Source organism: Neopsephotus bourkii, unplaced genomic scaffold, assembly GCF_033783945.1.
Source record: "Neopsephotus bourkii isolate Nb327-2 ecotype Australia unplaced genomic scaffold, CSIRO-AGI_Nbou_v1 NB_245, whole genome shotgun sequence".
NCBI classification, from domain to species: Eukaryota; Metazoa; Chordata; class Aves; order Psittaciformes; family Psittacidae; genus Neopsephotus; species Neopsephotus bourkii.
Window position 1 is genome coordinate 2,090,343 of NW_026900755.1, and position 22,910 is coordinate 2,113,252.

The 22,910-nt window shown below is 42.1% G+C and overlaps 1 protein-coding gene across 1 annotated transcript in view; it reads left to right on the forward strand.

Annotated features, from left to right (window-relative positions):
* Window positions 1-2,382: 2,382 nt before the first annotated feature.
* Window positions 2,383-22,910, forward strand: part of CMTM4 (CKLF like MARVEL transmembrane domain containing 4) — a 31,820-nt gene continuing 11,292 nt past the window's right edge. Inside the window, exons 1-2 of the mRNA XM_061345960.1 lie at window positions 2,383-2,891; window positions 22,364-22,540. Of these exons, the coding sequence (XP_061201944.1) occupies window positions 2,706-2,891; window positions 22,364-22,540 (363 nt within the window). The 5' untranslated portion in view covers window positions 2,383-2,705. The remainder of the gene's footprint in view (window positions 2,892-22,363; window positions 22,541-22,910) is intronic.

Genomic DNA, 22,910 nt, shown 5'->3' on the forward strand with positions numbered 1-22,910 from the left:
CACTGCAAACAAGAGCAGAAAGAACACGCTGTGCCTCCACTACCTGGGCAGCTAGCACTGGGACTAACAGCGGGGTTGCAGGGAGTCCATACTGCATCAGATTCTCAAAATGCTCTAATGATTTAAATACATTTCAACTTTGTGTCCCCCACCTCACCTAGCCAACCTTCTTAAATCATTCAGTCATCTCTCCCTTTGTCCTTCATTTGCCCTCTGCAATTCCACCTTTTGATTCTCTTTCAACATACTGATGTGTTTCGGTTGAAACTGAAAAAGATACACCAAAATACTAGCACGTTTCAAAAATGTTGTTACTGTTTTGCTCAGGATAATTTTCTACAACTGCCACAGGAGTCCCTCAAAACATGTCTCTATAGGTGAATGTGGGTAACCTGTGATCCCCAAAGAGCTGTGGAGCCTTCAGTTAAAAAGAATCCAGAGAATCTCTTGGAAGTGGCCATCACCTACATGTGATTTTCCTGCAAGAAAAGGACCTTTGTGAGGCTTCTGGTTTCCCCAGAGTCATACAAGAACTGAAATAAGACTGCAAACCTGCCAGCCCATCATGGCCAGTCCTGTGCCAGCACAGGACTTTTCCCTTTTGTTTATAGTTTTGGATTGTTAGGTTAGTTTCATGTGACCCAAGCAAGAGTTACCATCCTTCACACCCTGCTCAGGTTTTCATTTGCCTGCCATTTGCTCTTCACCAAAGGGCAATGTCTGTGTTTTCTTAGGCATGTTCCCAAACTCTTCATCTCACTGGAGAATATTGGTCTCTTGCAGCAGCCGGGTGTAGCAGTGAAGCTAAGAAGCTTTCTCTTGCCTGCAAGCTCTGAACTGTGTCTCCAGTTAAACCCCTGAATCTTTTGCTGATGTGCTCTCTGAGTCTGTCTCTTTGGCCTTGCTTCCTGTGTTTGATTTATACACTGGCTAAAGAAGAAAAATATCTTGAAATGAAAATTCGCATGGTACAGGGCAGAACCCTCAAAAAGAAGGATTAAAGGGTTTTCAAGGGAACTGAAAGGGAGAAATGAAGCAAAACACAAAGATAACTGGAAAGGAAATCAACCCCAAGGTTGATAACCCATAGTGTTAATGGAAAAGGGAAAACTGTACCAGTAAGAAAGACTCTTGGAGGTCAGAGGAAGATGCTGGAAGAATAATGCATGTGAAAGTCCTGTATTGGTAATGTGAAATAAGAGAAAATGGGGCAGACTGTCCATGAAAGAAGAGCTGGGATCTGGCAGATAAAGCTGGTACATCACAGGATGCAACACCGAACACCTGAATTTCAACTCGGGAGGTGTTGCAGAGCAGCCTGCCTGGCTCTCCTCAAGTAAAAACTTCTGCTGCTGCATTTGACACACCTGTGTTTGCCAAATTATGTTGTGATTTCTCCTTATTTATGGTGACACAACAAAAGTGTCCCCCAAAAGAGGTCCAGACCCTGTCAAAGCAAACCATTCACTACTGAAAATTACACTTTGAACTCTTCTAACACTTGTGGAAGAATACCCTGGGGTTTCCAATGTTCAAAATACTGTGGCTGCAGCATTCTAACAGCTTCAAGGTGTAATCCTGAGTGGTGTTAACTGCTTTGGGTGTCTCAAGGTACTAATCCTGAGCTATGACCACACTTTAAAATGTCAGTATCACAGAATCGTTTGGGTCAGAAGGGACCCTCAAAATTTATCCAGTTCCAACCCCAGAAGAGCAGGGGCTTCTTCAACTGGCTCAGGTTGTCCAGAACCACATCCACTCTGGCCTTGAATGTCGCCAGGGATGGTTCATCCACCACCTCTCTGGGCAACGGTGCCAGGATCATTGTAAAGAATTCTTTCCTCATGTCCAGCCTGAGCCTCCCCTCTTTTAGCTTAAAACCATCACCCCTCGTCCTATTGCTATAGGTCCTGCTAATCAGTCTCTCCTTATCTTTCCTATAGGCTTATTTTAAGAACCGAAAGGCTGCGGCAAGGTCCCCCGGAACCTTCTCTTCTCCAGGCAGCACAGCCTCGGCTCTCCCAGCCGCTCCCGCAGCCATACTCACTGACCCCCGCACTGCCGGCCTTTCCAAACCCGCGCTGACGCCGTCCCGAGAGCCACCACCCCGGGCGCCATCAGCCGAGCCCCGCCGCCCTCCGAGCGCAGTGTCCCTGCGCCGGGCGGGGCGGGGGGGGGGGCAGGTGCCGGCCGCAGGGCGGGGAGGGGCGGGCGGGCGCTGGCCGGTGGAGGCACCGCCCGGTGTCGGCGCGCCCGGCGGGGCGGGCTCTCCCCGCCCTTTCCGCTGAGCGCAAGGGGAGGAGCGGCGGCGGCAGCGGTCCCGGTCGGAGCGGAGGGGAGCGGGGCAGAGTTGTCTCTGCCTGGACCGGACTGAACCGCGGGGTGCGGGCGACAACGGTGCCCTGGTGCCTGCCTCAGCTCCAGTCCTGCCCGGAGGCGCCGCTGCGGCCCGGGGCACGGCGGCTCCTTCTAAGCCCCTGTGCGGGGAGAGTGCGCCCCCGAGCGGCGGGGCGCAGGGAGCTCTCCTCCTCGCACCGCACCATGCTGCCCTCGCTGTCCCCGCACCGCTCCGCCTGACGCGGGGACGGGGATAGCCATGCAGCCGGCGCTCCGCTAGGTAAGGGAGGCGCGGCTCGGAGCGGGCCGGAGCTCTGCGGCCATCCCCTCAGAAGCTCGGCGGCCCCGGCCCCTGTCCCACCGGTACCATGAGGAACGGCGATGACTTGGAGGGCTTCGATGGCGAGGCGTCCAGCACCTCTATGATCTCGGGGACCAGCAGTCCCTACCAGCCCACTACGGAGCCCGTCAGCCAGCGCCGGGGGCTCGGCGGCCTCCGCTGCGACCTGGACTACCTGCGGGGCACCTTCGGCAAGATCAAGCTGGCCGAGGTGGTAGGTACCACGGGCGGGGAGAGGACCCGGGGCGCCCGGCGGGGCTCCTTCCCCCGCACCGGTAAGGGCGGGGAGCGGAGGAAAGGCTCCCGCGGCGGTGGGGCCGGCGAGGTGCGTACCTGCGGGAGTGGCGCTGGCCGCGGCCCAGCGTCCTCCATTTCAGGCCGCCGGGAGCGCGGTGTCACCCACGGGGTGCGCGGGGCCGGGTCGGGCCGATGCCGGGAGCCCTCCTGGCTCCCGTCGTGCTTCCCCGCCGCCGTCCCCGGCGCTGGGGAAGCTGTGCTGGGTCTGTGGGGGCTCGAGGTTGGCCCGGGCTTGCCGGGTCAGGTGGTGCGGGTTGCCCTTGCAGCGGGAAACGGCCCGGGTCAGGACTCCATTACGGTGGGTTTTGCAGGGGCGTTCCGCTGTGTCGGTGGCGTTTAGGAACGGATTTTGCCTCAGCGTGCGTGCCAGGGCCTGCCCGTGCCCGTGGTCACGGGTGTTCGGAGAACTCCATCACTGCACCGTCTGTGGAGGTTAAAAAGAAAAAGCCAACTTACCAGTATGTAAATGCTTCAGTTTCAGTGTTAACTGTGGGTTCACGTCGATGATCTACCGTAGAGGCGTTGGAGAGTGGCGCGGCTGTGGCTGGAGGTGCCCCGGTTCCTGGTGTGTGAGGGGTCCCTGCTGCTGCCCCGCGGTGGAGCTCGCTGACGGGTCCACCCCTTGGGCTGCTCTGGTCTGCGCAGCGGTGTCCTGTGTTGAAGCGCACAGAGGAGAGGAAAAGAGCCTCTGGGGAAAAGCACAGTACGGCAGAACAACCCCAAACCCGTGTTTTTCTGCTCTGAAACAGGCTGTGAGCTGTATTTGTTGATGTACAGCTAAACTGCTGAGTTTTATGAAGTCGGTGCAAGTCTTGGAGCATCACAACAGATAAATGTGTGTAGTGACACCTAAGGGTTTTCTTTGTTTTTATTCTGGTGATGATGCTGATGTTTGTCCTCATCGATCCATTTTCTAAGTCACTGTGATGCTAATGTATATTTTTAATCAACAGATGTGTCTTTCAGGCTATTTTAAAATGGGTGTTTCATGAAAATGACAGTAAGTTTGAAATAAATTTTTAAGTAGTTTCTCACAGAGTACTACAGATGGTTTTCCCTTAAAACGGATGAGTTCTTTGAGGACAGAAACATTTCGGTATTTCTTATGTTTAACTTCAGCATTTAAAATTGCTACTGGTTAGTATGAGACAAAGGTTGCACATACAGGTTTCATGTAAAATGCATTCAAAGTATCCTAGGTTCAGCAGTGACACAAGTTCACAGAGGGCTGTGATGATGAATATGTGATAGGTTTTTTAAGAATACCCAGTAGAATCCAGTGTTTGGAAGTGCCATTTGGTTCCTTCTCATCTCCTCAGTGTAGAATAGAATCAAGTCTGCAAGTGGTAGCAATGAGTGTGTTACCTGAGTAGTCTTAACAACAGGGAACAGTTGTACAGGGAATAGCTGTACTTGTGTTATGTGTTTTCAGGACTGAAGCCAAAGAACCTGTCATCATTGTGCAACATCTACCTGTCTTGGAACTGTTAAAAACTGCCCATGTGGTAGAAATCCTGGGGTGGTGCTGCCTAATGTGAAAAAATCTGCCCTCGGGTTTTTTGTTTCTGTTCTGCTCCTGATCCTTTCTGTAGTACACTGATAATTGTGGCAAGTCACATTAAAAGCTTGTAATTAAAATGAGTGATTACGGATGATGAGTAAGTGAATCCTATATTGTTAAACTGATTTGCTTGGAACGAGTTCCAAAGATAATGTGGAGTACACCTCTTAAGTTTTTAAGCATTGCAAAGAGTGATGGGGGAAACCCACACTATACTGGGGTTACAGGTACAGGAGTTTTCTTGTCTGTTAAACAAAGATGTTGCTATTTCCAGGACATTGATAGAAAGGTGTATGATTGCATATTAGTATCTTCGGGGGAGCTGAGTAATGTTTTGCGCCTTATTAAAAAGAGGGATCTGAGCTATTGCATGTGGTTTCTATGGAGTGTATGAATCCAGTAGGCCAGAAGCTAATATGAATGAAAAGCTAACAGGAATTAAATTAGCTAGTATTAGGTGGAAGACTGTGTATCATCCTGGCACATTTAGTTTCTGCATAGTTGTACTTGAAAGAAGCTCCAGTTCATGGTAATTACTGGTACAGCAGGCTGCTGAATTTTGTAAGCCAATGGAAAACTGAGCAATTTAGGAAAAGAAAGAACACATTCTGCAGTGTACTTAATTTGCTTATTTGCCAGGTATTGTTATTTTAATAATCATGTTTAATAATATCTTTACAGAAGTACTGTAGGCACTAAAATATGTCAAAGGCCATAGTACAGAAATCTAGCTCTTAAAACCAAGGAGGAACTCATTTGTTGCACCCTTTGTTGCACACAAGAAAACTTAAAAAAGACAAGTACCGATTTAGATATAAGGTCTCTAAACATATTCTAGTAAAAAGAATGCTACAGGAAAAATTGCAAGGTCTGTGCTCATTTAGCATTAGGATTTGTCTTAAAATACATACATGATTGGCAGACAAAAGTATCAGCTCAAGACAAACATTGCTGTTTATTCTAATCTTCAGTTGAAGGACTTCCTGCAAATTAGTTCCTAGTGCTGTGTGTGAAGGGTGATTGTGTGAACTGATGTGGCTTAAAAGGATCTTCTCAATGCCCATTCAGATTCGAAGGACCAGGGAACATGGAAAAAAAACCCCAAACCATGTAACTGAAAAAGTGATTGTAGAGCTTTATTATTTTTTGTGGTAGATTTGTCTTTATTCAGAATAGTGTTACAGGAATTGTTAGAAGAGGGAGAGCAGTACGACATTTTTGGCATGTGGTAATTAAAGTCCTGCTACAGGGGAGAATAGTTTTAATTCATATTTCTTAACATTTCAAGAGAATATGCCCTAAATTGCCCTTTAAAGGGGCTCTGACCTAATACATGAATTGTTATAACCAATTAATGTATATTATTGGGCAGCTTATTTGTGAGTCTAGTTTTCTTTCCCTGGACTCCCAGAAGGATTTGCGTAGCAGTATGGGTTTTAGTTATTTTTCAGTTGGGTATGCAAACTAATAAAACTATGTTTTACTATTTAGGGCTTATTCATATTCATGGTTAAATTGAACAGTTATGTAGTGCATATGTCTGCCTGCTAATGGTCAGTAGTATCAATATGAGGAACAGCAAGGAAGTACTAAAAAGGCCCTGTATGGAGCATCTTAGTGTTGAACTGATTTTCCTCTTTTTGGAAGTTGTGCTGGTAGGTGAGTGAGCTTCTTGGAAAGTAGCTCTTTCGCCTGTGAATTACTGCTCTGTTGAAAAAGTTGTCTGTGTGTTAATTTGGATCTCTGAGGGAACATCTGCTGTAACTGGGGCTGCAGCTGTACGCCTCTTTAAGGAAGAATCTCGAAGGAAGGAAGATAGTGCATGTTGTATTGTATCAGGAAAGGAGTGTTCAGGGCTGCTGGGGTGGCCGGGACACCTTGACAGGGTATCGTCAGGCAGGTGGGAAGTAGGTGGTATAGGAGGGAAGGTTGTACAGTAGTGCGGAGCTATCGTGTTTGCTGTTGTGCCTTTTTATAATGAGGGTTTGAACTTGCAAGCCAGTATGTGTGTGTACTAACCAAAGAAATGCTTTTCCTTTGGGAAGTTGAAATCTATGTAGAAATTGTCTCAGCTGACTTCCTAGCATTTAGATGGAGCAGTACCTTGCCTTATGGCACATGTGAAAGATCAGATAGCTGCCCTTGGAGACCAGAGCAGAAAAGCTTGGAGTTTATTTTCATTACTCTCTGGCATGATTTTGTGTTTCTCATGCTTTCAGGGGCTTTAATGCTTCCCATGGAGATTATTGTACAATAATCAGATATCCCTGGAAAACTTTCCTATGGACATCGTCAAATGATTCGTTTCACTTCAGTACTTTTTTCCCTCATTCCCTTGAATTTCTTACGGAGAGTCTCTCCTTTTTGAGTGTCCTTGCTGAAGGAAGGTGTTTACTAAGTGAGGAATCAGGGGGGAGGCATTGCTGTCATCCTGAAGAGACAGGCTGGTGCAGGTACCACCTCTTCACTGGAAATAGTTTCTCTGTAGATGAGATTGCTTGTTTTTTTTCCTCCTGACTTTATTTTTCTCATCAGCTTTTCTAAATGCATTATTATTTTTCCTTGACTGTTACAATTCTGCACCTTCAAGGCTCTTACTATCATTAAGTTGGGTATAGATGTGTATTTCCTGCTGAAATTCCCATGTTGAGTTGTGACTGCTTGCTCTCTGTTTTTCTTTTTCTTTGGAAATCGTAGCTTCGGGTGAGCAGTTCATCAGGCCTCCAGGTGAGTGGGAAGGAAACAAAGCAGGATCCTATTGGGAGCCTTCTTGGTTCTCACCTGATGCCAGGTTTTCACAGGCACTTTATTTAGAGTAACATCTCTCACCTCTAACAGCTGATGTGAAAATTTTTCCCGATCAGTTCTTGTGATACTGGTGGTAGACAGGAGTGGTTTTAACTGGAGCAGTAAGATCACAGAGCAACCTTCTGATAGAAGGAGCGAGCAAGTGTCAGAAAAACCTTACTGCGTGCTAGCTTAAAAGCAGGTGGTGTTTGTGGTGATTAGTGACAGCCTCTGTGGATCAAGCAGCTCTAGACTTTCTTTTCTGTATGTGTCTATTCCAAATGCTACAAAAATCCATCAGAGATTCCTTTTAAAGAAGATAATACTTCTGCTTGGGAGGTCTCTGAGCTACAAGTTGTTGATGACTGTACTGGGAAGCATCACTGCATGTTTACTCTCGTAGTCTTCTCTATAGCATATGCTATTGCCCATTAGTGGAGGCAAGATTTTGAGAGAAATGAAATCTAGTGGGAATAGCAGTTCATATGTTCACAATTTTCAGAATAAAAAGTTCCATCTTCGTTGGTGGAGAGTAGCTGAGTGTTGGAAACTTACTGTCATTACATGTTTCCAGATCCAGAAATTGATTAAGGCCAGGAATACAGTAAAATTCATTGCTATCAGGATCTACTGTAATGAAGAAAACAATATTCAGAAAGCCTGTAATACACACCTACATGGCTAATAAGACTGTTGAGAATTCCCATTAAGAAATTAGAGTAATAACATTAATGTTCCATAAAGTAAGGTAACTGCTAACTATTAGAATCCAGTTGGTAAGTCATGAGGTGTTCAGGTATCTCATATTCAGTTACTGCTGCCTTCTTGTGCCTTCAGCTCAACGTTGCATTGTGATTGCAGTCCAGTGTGTCACATCTTACATGTCTAACTTCCCCAATCCTTACTGGGTCTCTTTGCAGTACTCTTGTGCAGCTGCACAGCAGCATGACTCCTCATCTGCTGTGTTTGCAGCAGTGTGACTCCTCATCTGCAACTTTCGTGTTGGAGTGAGGAGCCGATGCTTTCCAGACAGTTGTCATTCTGTAAACCATAGAAGTTACCAGTTGGACACTGAGTGTGACGTGAAGAAATTGATAGTTACTGTAAAGTTCATTTTTATGTAAATGGGGTGTTAACTAAGCTACAGAAAACTAGACTGTACCTAGCAGAGGTCAGTGGTGGAAGTTCTCGGCCTGGTAAGGTCATTCCTTAGCAAATGAAGTTGCTAAGCCGCTGGCCATCATATTTGAAAAATCATGGCAGTCAGGTGAAGTTCCCGACGACTGGAAAAAGGTAAATGGAAAATGGATGACCCGGGAAATTACAGAGCAGTCAGTCTCACCTCTGTGCCTAGCAAAATCTTGGAGCAGATTCTCCTGGAAGGCATGCTAAGGCACATGAAAAACAGCAAGGTGCTTGGTGACAGCCAGCATGACTTCACCAATGGGAAATCCTGCCTGACCAATTTGGTGGCCTTTTATAATGGAGCTACAGAACTGATGGACAGGGTATAGCAGTTGATGTCATCTACCTGGATTTGTGTAAAGCGTTCGACACTGTCCCACAGGACATTCTTGTCTCTAAATTGAAGAGACATTGATTTGATGGATGGACCAGTCGGTGGATAAAGAACTGGCTGGAGGACAGCACACAAAGAGTTGTGGTCAATGGCTCAATGTCCGTTTGGAGACCAGTTACGAGTGGTGTCCCTCAGGGATCGGTGTTGGGACCGGTCTTGTTTAACATCTTCGTCGCTGACATGGACAGTGGGATTGAGTGCGCCCTCAGCAAGTTTGCCGATGACACCAAGCTGTGTGGTTCAGTTGATACGCTGGAGGGAAGGAATGCCATCCAGAGGGACCTTGCCACGCTTGTGAGGTGGGCTGATGCCAACCTCATGAAGTTTAACCATGCCAAGTGCAAGGTCCTACACCTGGGTCGGAGCAATCCCAGGCACAGCTGCAGGTTGGGCAGAGAAGAGATTCAGAGCAGCCCTGCGGAGAAGGACTTGGGGGTGCTGGTCGATGAGAAAATGAACATGAGCCGGCTTCAGTGTGTGCTTGCAGCCCAGAAAACCAACTGTATCCTGGGCTGCATCAAAAGGAGCGTGACCAGCAGGTTGAAGGAGGTGATCTTGCCACTTTATTCTGCTCTTGTGAGACCTCACTTGGAGTATTGTGTGCAGTTCTGGTGTCCTCAACATAAAAAGGACATGGAACTGTTGGAAGAAGTCCAGAGGAGGCCACGAGAATGATCAGGGGCCTGGAGCACCTCCCGTATGAAGATCGGCTGAGAAGGTTATGGCTGTTCAGCCTGGAGAAGAGAAGGCTGCGTGGAGACCTCATAGGAGCCTTCTAGTATCTGAAGGGGGCCTATAGGGATGCTGGGGATGGACTCTTCATTACAGACTGTAGTGATAGGACAAGGGGTAATGGGTTAAAACTTAAACAGGTGAAGTTTAGATTGGATATAAGGAGGAAGTTCTTTCCTGTTAGGGTGGTGAGGCACTGGAATTGGTTGTCCAGGGAGGTTGTGAATGCTCCATCCCTGGCAGTGTTCAAGGCCAGGTTGGAAGAGTCCTTGGGTGGTACGGTTTAGAGCGTGGTGTCCCTGCCCATGGCAGGGGGGTTGGAACTTGATGATCTTAATGTCCTTTTCAACCCTAACTATTCTATGATTCTGTGATTCCACAGTGGTCAGGTTATCCTTATGTAAATCATTCAGTGGTCTTAGTGAGAAGCAGAGACCACTGCAGGAGACATCTGAGCTCTCTAAGGCAGCTTTGGTGTCACAGGCAGCCCTGTAGCGGATGGTTTTTGCCAGAAGCGATAATTTAATTTTAAAGTTAGATTTTGTTTATCTGTTCTGCACTTCAGGGGTACAGAACTGTTCCTTGTTTCTGGTGTGAACTTAATTCTGGCAGATTTGTGGCTGTTTGTCCTAGTGTTAACGTTGTCACTTTCCATACCTGCTTCTTACTCCTTCATGCACTTTGAAACAGCTGTCTGTTCTTAGCCAGCCTTCATGTTCCTGCACAAGTCAAGACAGAATTGTTTTGTGCTCTACTAGTAAGGGCTCTGTAGTGTTGGGACCGTCTAGCAGCTCATCTGACTGAGGTAATAGCTTCTCAGTAGGCACAACCCAAGTAGTAGGTGACACACATTTCAGTGTATATGAAATGCCACTTTTCAACCCTCAGCTGAAGATAACTCATCCTAGGATTGCATTGGTAATTTATAATCAATCTGTGATAAACTGTATTATCCCTACTTATTTCCAAACAGTGTGTCTATGTGAGAAATCCTTGTGACTTTGTGTGTTGTATATTGGGCTTTGATTCTCAGTGGTGTTTGTAGCTGCTTGTTCAGAAGATGTTAAAAATGGTAGTGGAGACTGGTGATCTTTGACATCTGGTCTTAGAAAAAAACTGTTGCAATACTGTATTTAAAGGAACGAGTGTGTAGTACACAGATATGCTTAAGAAGTCCTCTTTAGGTAAACCATGTTTCTTCAGTGTCTCAGATTCCTGATTTCTCTTTGGAAAGGTTTTTCTTTAAAGGTTGTAGATCTGCATTGCTGTGTGGTGATATTTTTATACTGACATTTACTGTAGAGGGAAGAATGATGAAATAACTCTGTTTAGCCTTGCTTTCCATTGTTTCTGTGTGCAGTTAAAGAAAGGACGGTGGTTGTCTTCCCAGACAAACGTGAATGGGTTTTGGTCTTGTTCATGGTGTCTCTAGATACCATCTGGCCATGGCTGTGTTTTTCTGTCAGTAAACTACAAATTCCTGTTACGTATTTCTCGCTTAGATGGTCGGTAGTTTTAGCTTCTGCTTTCAGAAGAAATTTCTATAATCTCTGTGATAAGGATGGTAATGTCTTTTCTTGATGAGTCTCCCTAGTTATTTAATTATCATCTTGCGATAAGAAGTCAAGGAGGACTAACCATTTAAGAGGTGTTATTCTTGTAACATCATAACTATAGGAGGAACTTCGTATTTCTGTTGCAAGTTAATGCATCATTTTGTCCTGTCAGCTTTCACACCTTGTCATCCTGTGCTCAAAATTGCATTTCAGAAATACCTGCCTTGCTTCAAAACGTCAATGAATCATTTTGTACCGAAATTTTATATGCAAGAGGACTAGACATGCAATTAATAGATGTCTTAATAGCGCATCACCTGCTGTTGCTCTGCAGTGGTCGTACTCGCTACTTGTAAATTAGAGCTGGATTAAAATATCTATACATTCTGATTTTTATTTTTTAAATAATTCTCAGATGGTTTATGTAGTCAGTTGCTTCAAAACCATGGAAGTGATGTTCGAGTTTCTCTGAAACGTACGCCATTAGCTCTTCCAAATATGGGAGGAGGAAAACAAAAGCTGGGTAACACTAACCCGATGTAGACTAGGTGTAAGGACATACAACCATGAGTAGAAGAAAGATGGGTCAAAAATACTGTTTGCAAAGAGGGAGGCTCTTTCATGCTAGCTGAGAAACCCACACACGGTATGCGGCAGCAGGAATCAAGTAATGCAGCCTTTGCTGTGACAGATCTTAAGCACTGTTTTATATAATACATGTCCAGGGTGAAATTGCTCCCCCTGCAGTATGGTACTGGAATGACATGATGCCTGAAGTGTGGTTTCAAGTAAGCAGAGTAACTTAATGTTTTAATCTCGCTCTGTGCAGGTTAAATTGGTATTTAATGCCTTAGCTTGTGGGAGAATATGATGTATTTTTACCCAAACAAGTGTCTTCAGTATTGTCTGCAGTTAAACTTTTTTTAATATGTCACTTGATGTTCAGGTGTTGATGCTTGGATAATGTATTGTTCAAGGCACTTCTTTACATTTTCTTCTTGTATGTATGTTCACAGTGTGTTTAGCTTGCAAGTGAGCTGAATTTGTCTGTGATAGTTCCCTTCATTACAGCATAGCTTAAAAGCACAGCAGCCATATGCCTGGTATGTAGAAACATGTCCTGTGCTTAGACCTGGAGTTGTGTATGGTAATATTCTGCTGTAGCTTTCATTTAAGCTAAATATTGAAGCTAAACACTTTTAGAATGCTGTAAATTTACCAGTGCTACATAACAGCTCTATCATCTTTGTGTGAGCTTATTTTATGAATTGACTACAGGCATTCCCCTATTATTAATTTTCTGTACTTTTGTACATCCTTAACCAAAATGTTCATGCAAGAAAGCAGCAAGCACAGTTGTGAATATTACAAAATACTTCAGTTCTGCAAGTGTTTAATAGCCTTCAGTAACTGGTCTTATGAAATTATTTTCATGCTAGGAACTGATATTGCCATTTTAATGTTGTGAACAAATTAATTAGTTGTTTGATCATACAACTAGTTTCTTTTAGAAGAAACTGGTTGCATTTAATGCTTAGAAACTTCCTATCTAATAGAATCATAGAACAGTTAGGGTTGGAAAGGACCTTAAGATCATCAAGTTTCAACCCCCCTGCCATGGGCAGAGACACCTCACTCTAAACCATGTCACCCAAGGCTCTGTCCAGCCTGGCCTTGAACACCACCAGGGATGGAGCATTCACAACAGTGTAGAGGAAATCTTTAATGAAGCATTCATATCTTTTACTGTTTGGAATAAGTGGTCTTCTAGAATTCCCGGATAGTGTCATAAGTCTTTGGGATGTTCAGTATGTTTAGTTCATGGCAGTACAGTAATAGTGGTAGAGAAGGCGAAGATGGTGTTGCCAGAGCCTTATGGCTTGTGTGCTGTTAACAACATTTTATAGTCCTCTGTTTGCAGTGTGCCAAGTTTGTTTGCAGTCTTCAGGCAGATCTGCTCTTGAGTTGGTGGATTTGCTGTTATGCAATGGACGTTTGTGGGCTCTTTTCTATTTTGGATGAGATACTACTGTATAAGGCTTCTAAAATAGTCTAAACAGCAAGCTGGGCTTGAAGGTTTTGTGCATTTCCCAGTACAGCTGGCAGTGCTCTTTAATGTTCTGGCCTACATCTATTTTTTTAATGTTCTGTTTTACCAGTATGTCTAGACTCTTTTTGCCTTTTAAGGCATGGCATTTAAGGGGGCCTTCAGATTGCAATCTTGAGAACGTTGGGATCGCAAGGGCAGTTTGCACCATTTCCTTTAGACAAAAAACAAACCCAAAAAACTTTAATGGATTCCTTAGGTCTACTTTAAGTTCTTGATTGTTTTCTCATTAAAATTCCTTTCTTGTTTTAGTATTTGTGGGATGTTTGATGTTTAGTCATAATTGGGATTAAATGGGGTTTTAAAGGCTAGAGCGTAATTCTGATAGTCTTAAAATAGAACTTTCACTTTTTAAAATAGCTGAACAGGCTAGTTAAGCATGAGGCTGTGCAGATCAAATACTTGACAAATTTTATGAGGGCACCTTTACTTCTTAAACCCAACTAATTTATCCTACTGTGTGTTACAGATTTACAGTACTCTGGATACTGTTTTGACTAGCCAGGTTTCTAACATGGATTGGCCTATATATGTGGATGAGCACACAAAGCAAGGTGAAAAGTGAAGCTTTTTCTCTTTTCAAGTGCTGAGTGGAGAATTCTCCCAAGTGAAGCAATAGCCAAGTTTAGGATGTTTTTTTTCTTTTTTTAAATTTTTTAAATTTTATTTAAAAATCGTACAAACACAGTTTCAGTAACGTCTGTGTTCCAGCAGAAAGTATGTGTCTATGTACCATACAGAACATGTGTGTGCAGCCTGAAGACAAAAATATGGTAACTTTATTTATCCATTTAGTTTAAATAGCAAAGGTAAGAGAAGTTATGAGTTCTTACAGCTTGACTTAATAGAAAGTCCTAGGAAATGGACTGAAAAGGATACTGTACCCTTGCTGGAAGGTTCGGGATGGGAAGTTGGACCATATACTGAGAGATACCTCTCCTGGACATGCTCTGTTGAGCATCCTGCACAGTTCTTGTTATTAACAAACTACTAAATGCTGATACAAGACTAATGACTTTCAGTGACACTATTAAATTAGTATTTAAGAAAATAAGAATTACCAATGATTCTTAAGGATGCTGGGCTGTATCTTACCCTGCCCTAGTGACTGAAAGTGAGGGTTATTTCTTGAACTCAGTTGTTAAGCTAGACCTTCCCCCCCCCCCCATTTCCTGTAGGCAGTTTTTAATTTGTGTTACTATTGTAGTAAAGCCTGCATGAGCAGGACTAATGGAAAAATATTTTATTGTCCCACCCTTCTGCTCTCCACTATGTGTAGCTGCTGAGGAAGATGCGGAGGACTCAATGCATACAAAATTACATTTATGGCAGCACTGAAGAAATATGTAATATTTTTCTGACCTGTTTTTCCCTATTTTGTCTAAGAACATGGCATGCAAAATGCTAATCAAATTCTGACAAAACTGGGCTTGAAGAAGCTTAGTTGAGTAGTTTCACTGTTTAAGAATTTCCAGTTCTGTTATGTGCATGATTTAATTATGGTTTTTACCAGACTCCAGAGCACTATTCTAAAGTCTGATGTGGACATATTGCAGTGGTTAGACTGCAAGAGTCCCTTTGCCTTGTGGCGTGTCCCTCTACTCCTCTGGTGTAGGCATAGGTATGTGGAGTCTTGCTGGTTTGTGTCCATTCCCTGAAGCAGTGGGCACAGTTCAGTGCTCTGTGTGTACAGAAGAAGCCTTTGCATTTAGGAGCTGTTTATTTCACTATGTTGCATAGGAATTAAGTGATTAATACAGCATATAAATAGGAAAGTTAGGAATGTACAACTCTGAGCTGGGATTTTGTTCATTATTGTCTTGCAGGACCTGTTGCTTATGAAAATATTTTCAGTTCTCATACACATGAATTGTAGTTTCTGGAGATTGGAGGCACAGGGTTCCTGTGGAAAGAAATTAATGGGAGAAACTGGTTAAATTTTTCATGTTTTGCTTGCTGTTTAAAATGTGGCGCTCTGTGATCTTCAGATGAATGCTCCGAAAGGATGGGGTTAGTACAAAACTATTAATGGGCTTTTTTTTATGGGACAGGTGGCATGTTGCATTCCTTTTTTGTCTAATCTGGAAGGTATGTTTGAACCTGACTGAGGTTTCTGTAAGGAAATGTGCCTACGCCAAATTCCTCAGTGCAGTGTGACTTGGCTTCACGGTCTCTTCAGTGGTTCTTTTGGTCATCTGCTTGGTTGGATAAAACCTGAAGTAGTCCTAAATAATAGTGGGGTTTTTTGGTTGTTACTTGTTTGCTTGTTTGTGGTGTGTGTTTGTTTTGTTAGGAACATGGTTGTGTTTTCATTGGGTGTGTAAAAAGACCTGTAAATTATTTATGTGTGACAGGAAGAACTGTGTTTATTTTTTCTTTCAAAAAGCTCAAACCATAAAATACTTCCATACTGTAAAACATTATTTGTTTAATGGCATCTGAACCGGCATTAGTTTTGCATTTATCTAGCAGATAAGAATGTTTGTTGAAGAGGTGTGTTCAAGCCATAAGCAAAACATATGATGCATAGTTAACAGGAAATAAGTCACTACTTCTTGTCTGCAGCTTGTTTTTTTTTATGTTGCAGACTCTGATTATGTTCTCTTTGAAAATGGATGCAGTTCTGTTTCAGCCAGTTGAGAATCTCTTCTGCTCATTTTAGTTCAGTCCAGTTCATTTTACTTTTTTTTTTTTAGAGTGTTAATTTTGGGGTACTTAGGTTTTTGAAGCAACTGTTATTCGGTTGTTAATGTTGAGTGTTCATTGCCTCATTCTTAAGTATGATCCTTTCCCATAATACGCCTTCAAAATGTTTCTGGCCTCGGAAATACGTTCTGTATTTAGAATTGGTCTTTTGCCTAAGTTGAGAAAGGGAAGTCAGCAAGTAGCTGAATCTTTCAAGGATTACAGAAACCTGCTGGAGGTGGCAGAACAGCAGCTGATTTAATACAGATTCACAATATTTAATGCACTGAAGTCTTGCCACGTTACTGCCAAACATGAACTAAGAAATAATGAAAACTTGAGGATTGCAGCTACATGTAAACACCTGGAGGTGCGGTGAAGATCTGAAATGTCAGTATTCTGCTGCTGTTTTTATTGTCAGCACCAGAACCAAATTGGATTTGAATTTGGAGCTCTGGTTGAGTTTCTCTTTATTTGTGCAGTGTTGTATTTTGTGCTGTTAGAGCACAGTTCAGTTTAATCAGGGTGCTGGATTACTGGTACTGCTTAAGCTGCCCTCTCTGGTGAGTGCCCTTTTCCTGATTTTTTTTTTAATAAGAAAAGTTCAATTACCAGAGTTAATAACACATTTCTTTTGGTCTTAAGGATGTAGACTGGAAACAGGCTTGAAATCAGTCATTCTTCTGTGTAGGGTAAAAGATAGTTTCCTGCTGGAGAAGGAGAACTGTGTTTAAGCCATATGATCCCAAATATTCATATCTGTGCCAGCTGTTTTAGATGTGGGAAATGCATGTGCTTTGCAAGGAATGAGACCCACTTGGTTTCATACATTAAGTTAGGACTGCTGGGCCAAGTAAATGAGAACAATAAATCTAGATTTTTAGTTCAAGAAAGTTAAACGTCTTCAGATACTTTAAGTGGTGTAAAAGCAATTTATTTCTTCTGTATTTTGCACATATGTATCCTGCTGTACCATTAATTTAAACAGTGTGGATGTAAAAATGCCTTGGTAGTGTGACATTCTTACTGAAATTCTGTGGGTAGAAAAAATGCTGACCATTTTGTGGGTTTTTTGGAAATCATGCGTAATTATGTCATTTAACCACACAATAAGGCTTTCAGTGGTAACATTTTAGATAAACAGGAAAACTCATTTTTTACTTTGTTTTCATTGCAGAACTGTTTTTTATTTTTAGTGCAAAGTTGCTTGATTATTTTCTTAAAAAATAAAGCACAACATACTCTGACAGGAAAAATACACCATTAGCAACCTCCTAAAAGCTCTCTTTCAGCATTGGTGCTTGTCATAGCACATTTTCCCCATTTTGGGGAAATACAGTGTTTTATGTCTGACCTGCCAGTGTTGCCAAGAAAGTGATGTAAATATAAGCTATTTACATAGCCTTAAGGTAGATGATTTCTTCATTAAGGGCCCTTCTCCAGGGGAATTTACAGGAACGTTGAGATGAATACTATAATGGTAGGAGGATAATGTGGCTAAATTAAAGGACATTGGGTCCCAGTATAGAGGTTCTCTTTCAGGAATTAAATGGCCCTAAATTGTGGTTGCATCATCCCCTTCCAGTGAGGGTGTGCTTTACTCTGAAAGGAGCCTTCATTTGGGGTTCAGTGCTACCCCTTGCACTGTACCTTAGCAGTCCTGAAAGAAGTCCCAAGCAATAACAGTGGGTAACAGTTTGCCAGTTTATCCAAGACAAAACTCACAAAACATCACTATTGGGAAATAACATCTTGTGCTTAATCCTCTGCTTGGAGTTTTGTTGTTTTTTTTTTTTTTCTTGTGCCTTTGCATCATGTGGTGGTGGGAGATGAGGGAGGAAGGGCAGGGCAAATTTGTTCCATTTACTCCATTTACAGGGCAAACTCCGCCTGTCACAGAATTAGAGCTGTACTGCACACATTGGGTTGCAAGCCTGAGCAGGCATAGACCTTTGCTTAGCTTATCCTGAAGTTCATTCTTGTTGATCCTTTTTTTTGTTGAGCAGGCTCTTGTATGTCCTTTGTCCAAGAAAAAGGTGGCTTTGCAGGCAGCTTAGGTTGGCTCTGCATGAACCCAAGCATCCAGTAGGATAAGTCAATGTTTCTAGCATGACAGAGTTATGTATCCACTGCAAAATCCTCCATACTTACTTCAAGAAGAGTGGAAGTAGAAGGGAAACCAAAAGCAACTGTTAAAGATAGTGATCATAGAGAATTATACAGATCTTGAGGCACAGGAGGAATTAGGATGGAATAGAAAACTCTTCAAAGTACTCAGTTCAGAGAAAAACAGGTGAAAAGGTTTGTTTTATCCAATAGACGAAACTTGCTCTGTTGACTGTGCCTGAGAAAGCTGTTGTTGTTTGTGTTGTTTGTGGGAGAGAGCAGTAATTCATGTAAGAGAAGATCTTCACGTTCAACTTCTCATTTTTATGAAGTATAGAAGCCTTGAAACTTCTATTTGTGGAAGAACTCGTCAAAACTCATCAGCCTAAATTACATGACTTGAAAGTGAGGGTCAGCTCCTGCACTGAACAAGTGGCAGCATGTGTTTTGTTGGCCAAAACTTGTGCTCTGATATGATACTCTGTAACTGCAGTCATTGGAGGCAGACAGAGGCCCAGAAAATCCAGTCTCCTGTTTTTCTGAGGTGACTTGTGTCACAAAGCAAGGGCAAAGCTTTAGCAGCTGGGAAGTGAGAGTTTTCTCTGATGCCACTTTGTGCTGTAATCACCTGGGAGAGTGTGAGTCTCTGCACCCTGAAGTGGTGTCTGGATGGAGCATGGATCCTTGCCAGGGTTGTTGGAGTGTCTTTGTTCTCATTTCTTCCCCCCAGAGCATGTACAGTCAATGTGGTAAGACAAGACACCAGTTTTTATTTTGGATGTGTGGCGTGGCAGAGGGAATTGCGGAGGAAGTGACTTTTTACATTTGAGCCTCAGTAAGATGTGAGCTGCATGTAGATTAGCTAATTCAGTAGGCAGTGAAGGGTAGAAGATAGGCAGTGGAGATAAACATAGGGTAGAAAGATGTTTTCATTATAGTTACAGAGCTCTGTGAGAGAAGAGGAGAAACTGGTTAGTGCTAAACCTGCACTGAAGTCTCTGAGAAAATAAGCTGGGGTAGCTGGGATCAAGACTGGCCTCTCTCTCTGCAGTTTGCAGTGGGACACTCTGGGGGCACACTTATGATCCTGTCAGTTTACTTAATGGCCACATCAAGTGGTATTTTCGGTAGCAGAGTTGTATTAATTCACTAGTGGATGAACCAGTAGTGGTTCATCATGTCCTTTAGCAAGCTGATTTGTCTCATGTTAGAGAATGTACACAACCCTTCTAAGTAATTTAGCTGAGTCAGTTATGGGTTTGATTCCATAATGTATTCTGTGTTCATTTCATATGTTCAGAGTAGTTGGCTGTATTTATTAGAAAGAAACTTAGATTCATCTCACAGTGGAATGGCCAGTGAAAGCAGCATTTGTGTGCTTTTATGGGAAGATTCACATAACTTGTAGTTAATTGGAAGGATGCTTCTGGCAAGTTCATAAATGTGTAGGAGGACAAGATTACCCTGCTGCTTCAGAGAGAAAATATTTTTTATTAAAGACTGAGATTTCTGTTGTGTTTACAAAAAGGAAAGTTCATGTGGGAGGATAGTGCTTTCTGGTGTGGTGGTGAATTCGGATTTCATTTTTTGTCATAATACTCATTGTGAAATAAATAATGGGCAGTTAACAGAAAGGTATTAGCTGTAGCAGTGGCAGAATGGGTGATCTCTGAGAAGGGTTAAATACATTTTTATTGCAAGAGAAACACTAGCACAGTTGGAATCTTACTTGAAGTACAAAAGTGTTACAAGTAAATGGTATTCATGGGAATGTTCTCCTTTTCTTGTCCCCCAACCAACAAGTGTTCAGGCGTCCCAGTCTGCTCTGTTATGATAATACTCCTGTTGATAGTTATTGTGTGTGTTCCCGAAACACAGCCTTCACTTCATGTCTGAAGCAATTGAGGCTTTCTCCCAGCCTTTCTGATAAACTTATCAATAGATCTGTGCTGTCCCAACCTAGACCACTGTGCACTAACGCCACTACATTAGTTAAACTGATGTCATATCTTTGCCTGCCTTTAGAACGGTTTGGGTTATTAAGTCAAACTTAAGTGTTAACACCTTTTTTTTTTTTTCACATCAGAGTATGAAAGGTGTCACGGGCAAATGTATTTTGTAATTCCTTAAGCAATAAAATGAAGTCTTAAGCTAGAATTGCTCTGAAGTTTTTGGGAATGTATAAGTAACATACAGTGATTAGAATTCACTGCTTCAAGTGCCTCTTCAGCATGTAATTTATTTCTAATCCTGTATGCAAGAAAATCTTTAATCTGTTTTGAGCTTTGACTGCTAAAATGAGTACCTTAGCCTTGAAGAAGCAATGCTGGCTGGTATGGAGAAGAGTAAGTGTAAGATGTTTATCAGCAAAACAGCAGAGACTCTGTATGCCAAGTAGCAGTTGTCCAGAGTAGTGATTGCCAGAGCTTCTGGCTCCTTCAGCCTATCACTGGTGGCACAATTCAGAGCTGTTTGTGTTTTCATAAAATAAGCCTAATATTGTTTGGGCTTGTGCTCCGGTATTTTTAGAGAATATTACAGAAACCATTGCTTTTAAAACAATAAAAATTTTAAGTGTCATATCAAAAATTGTGGCAAGAACAGTGGAGACTCTATTGGAACATCTAAAAGGTAAAGTTTTGCGAGTTATCATTTTGCATTAGGTGATATTGATCCTGCTTGAAATAGCTAAGGTTTCTTTTTTTTTGAGCTTTACTTTAAAAAACAATTACCTGTATGCTGTCTTAAAGAGACTGTGCAAAGTGAACTGCCGGAGACTTTCTACCCAGTTGTGAGATTTTTGATAGAAACTATTTTGGTTTGTTGTAATTTATTTTTAAACTTAAATTAGCTGCTGTATTCTAAAGTCTGGGGTATTGTCCTTAGAATAACTGCTGATGTTAAAATGGTAACGTTTCAAAATCCTTTCTTCATTTTGCTTCTTCTGTTGCAGAAGACAAAGACAAATCGATAGATGAAGCATAAAAAGTGCTGGAAGAAAGCATTATTGAAATTGGCAAAGAAGGATTTAGAAATTGATTTGTATTGTGGCTTCTGTCAGTGTTTTAAACTTGGGGTTTGTTTACACAAAGCCTTCAAATTGGGAAATATTTAGCTATGAGGAGGCTGTCATCTTCAAATTGAAGCGACTTACTACAGTCTCTGTAGAATTTTGTGGCAGAGCAAAAAAAGTGAATTATTTCTGAAAAATGTAAGTGGGTGGGTAGGGAGGTGGTTGTCTTGAAAACTGAAGCAAAACACTCTTAAGGCCTTTCTTGCTTGCCGTGAACATTAAACTTACCCAATAAAACCAAACTGTCCATGCTGCTGTTTTTCTTTTACCAGTTACATTCAAAGAAGAACTCTTGGAAATGTAGTCTTAGATATGTAAGTTGTATACACTGCGGTAGCTAATCAGTGGTATCTAACTGGTAGCTGTCAGTGGTAGCTAATACTGGTATATAGTTTTTATATGTTTTAGTTTCCTCCATTGGGCAGACTAAGAATAGTGAGATTTACCGATTTATCCTAAACAGTAAATTAAGCTCTCTTCTTGCAAAAGTCTGCATTTAACTCTACTGAGATTCTTCTGAATTTAGATTAACAGTTATCCGCTTTATATGCATTTGCAGCACCAGGAGTTTGTCCTTCCTCTGTTAGCTGCTGATTTTATGGTCTTACAAGGGAATGATAATATGTTTTAATATATAAAATAGCATATTGATGATAAACATGAAAAGGCATTTTTGGAGTTGGTAGAGATCCTGAATCTATTTTATTTTGAATAGAGTTAGATCTCAAGTTGGTAGTGAAATTTAAATGGTAGCTTGATTTAAATGCCTTTCACAGTCACAGTATATTAATACTATGTAGTTGACCTGGAGGTTGGCCCAATAGCCAAATGCATTCCAAGGTTTGGAATAGCATATAATGAGTGAAAAATGAAATAAAATGTTTAAGATGCTGTTTGCATGTTAAGCCAGTTTCCTGAAGGGGTTTCATGCCTTTCTGGGTGTCTCAGTTATTTTGATGTTGGACTGCTTGTAATTTTGCTAAAATATACTTTGTTGAATGGGAGATACCGAGGAAGTCTTGCATTAATTTGCTTTTGTTTTTTTTTTTTTTTCTCTTTAGACAGTTCCTTGTTATAAACTAAAATCACACATTCTTGAGTGTAAACTGATCATGTTCCCAATGGAAATTTCAGGAATACTTGTGGCTACTTTCAAAATGTGGAAATCTATTTTTTTTTTTTCCCACTTGTTTTTCTTCCTAGGTTTTGGCACTGATTGCATTCATCTGCATAGAGACCATCATGGAATGCTCCCCTTGCGAAGGCCTTTATTTCTTTGAGTTTGTGAGCTGTAGTGCGTTGGTGGTTACTGGAGTTCTGTTGCTTATGTTCAGTCTAAATCTTCACACAAGAATACCGCAGATCAACTGGAATCTTACTGTAAGTTCATACAGATTCTTACTCTGTTGAAAATAGCTGCAAATCTTTTTTTACGTTTGAGCTTTGAACTGTACTTTCTACTGCTGTTAAAGATTGTGTATGAGTGTTTTCTATGCTGAGTAAAGTAGACATTGTACTTGTGTATAATTTGAATACTAACAGCAGAAGGAGCTTTGAAATGTGGCAAAATTAAACAACATTAAATAGAGCTAAAATTGTCTTTGGGTAGACTCTGTTTGGAAGGAAAAACCTCCTGCTAATGCCAGTAATTACTGTTTGTGGATGAAGTGGGTAAAAATGCACGCTGTAGTTACTTAACTTCGACAGATGCTGTATTTACAGTAGCCGGTTGTTCTCTCTTAAACTGCTT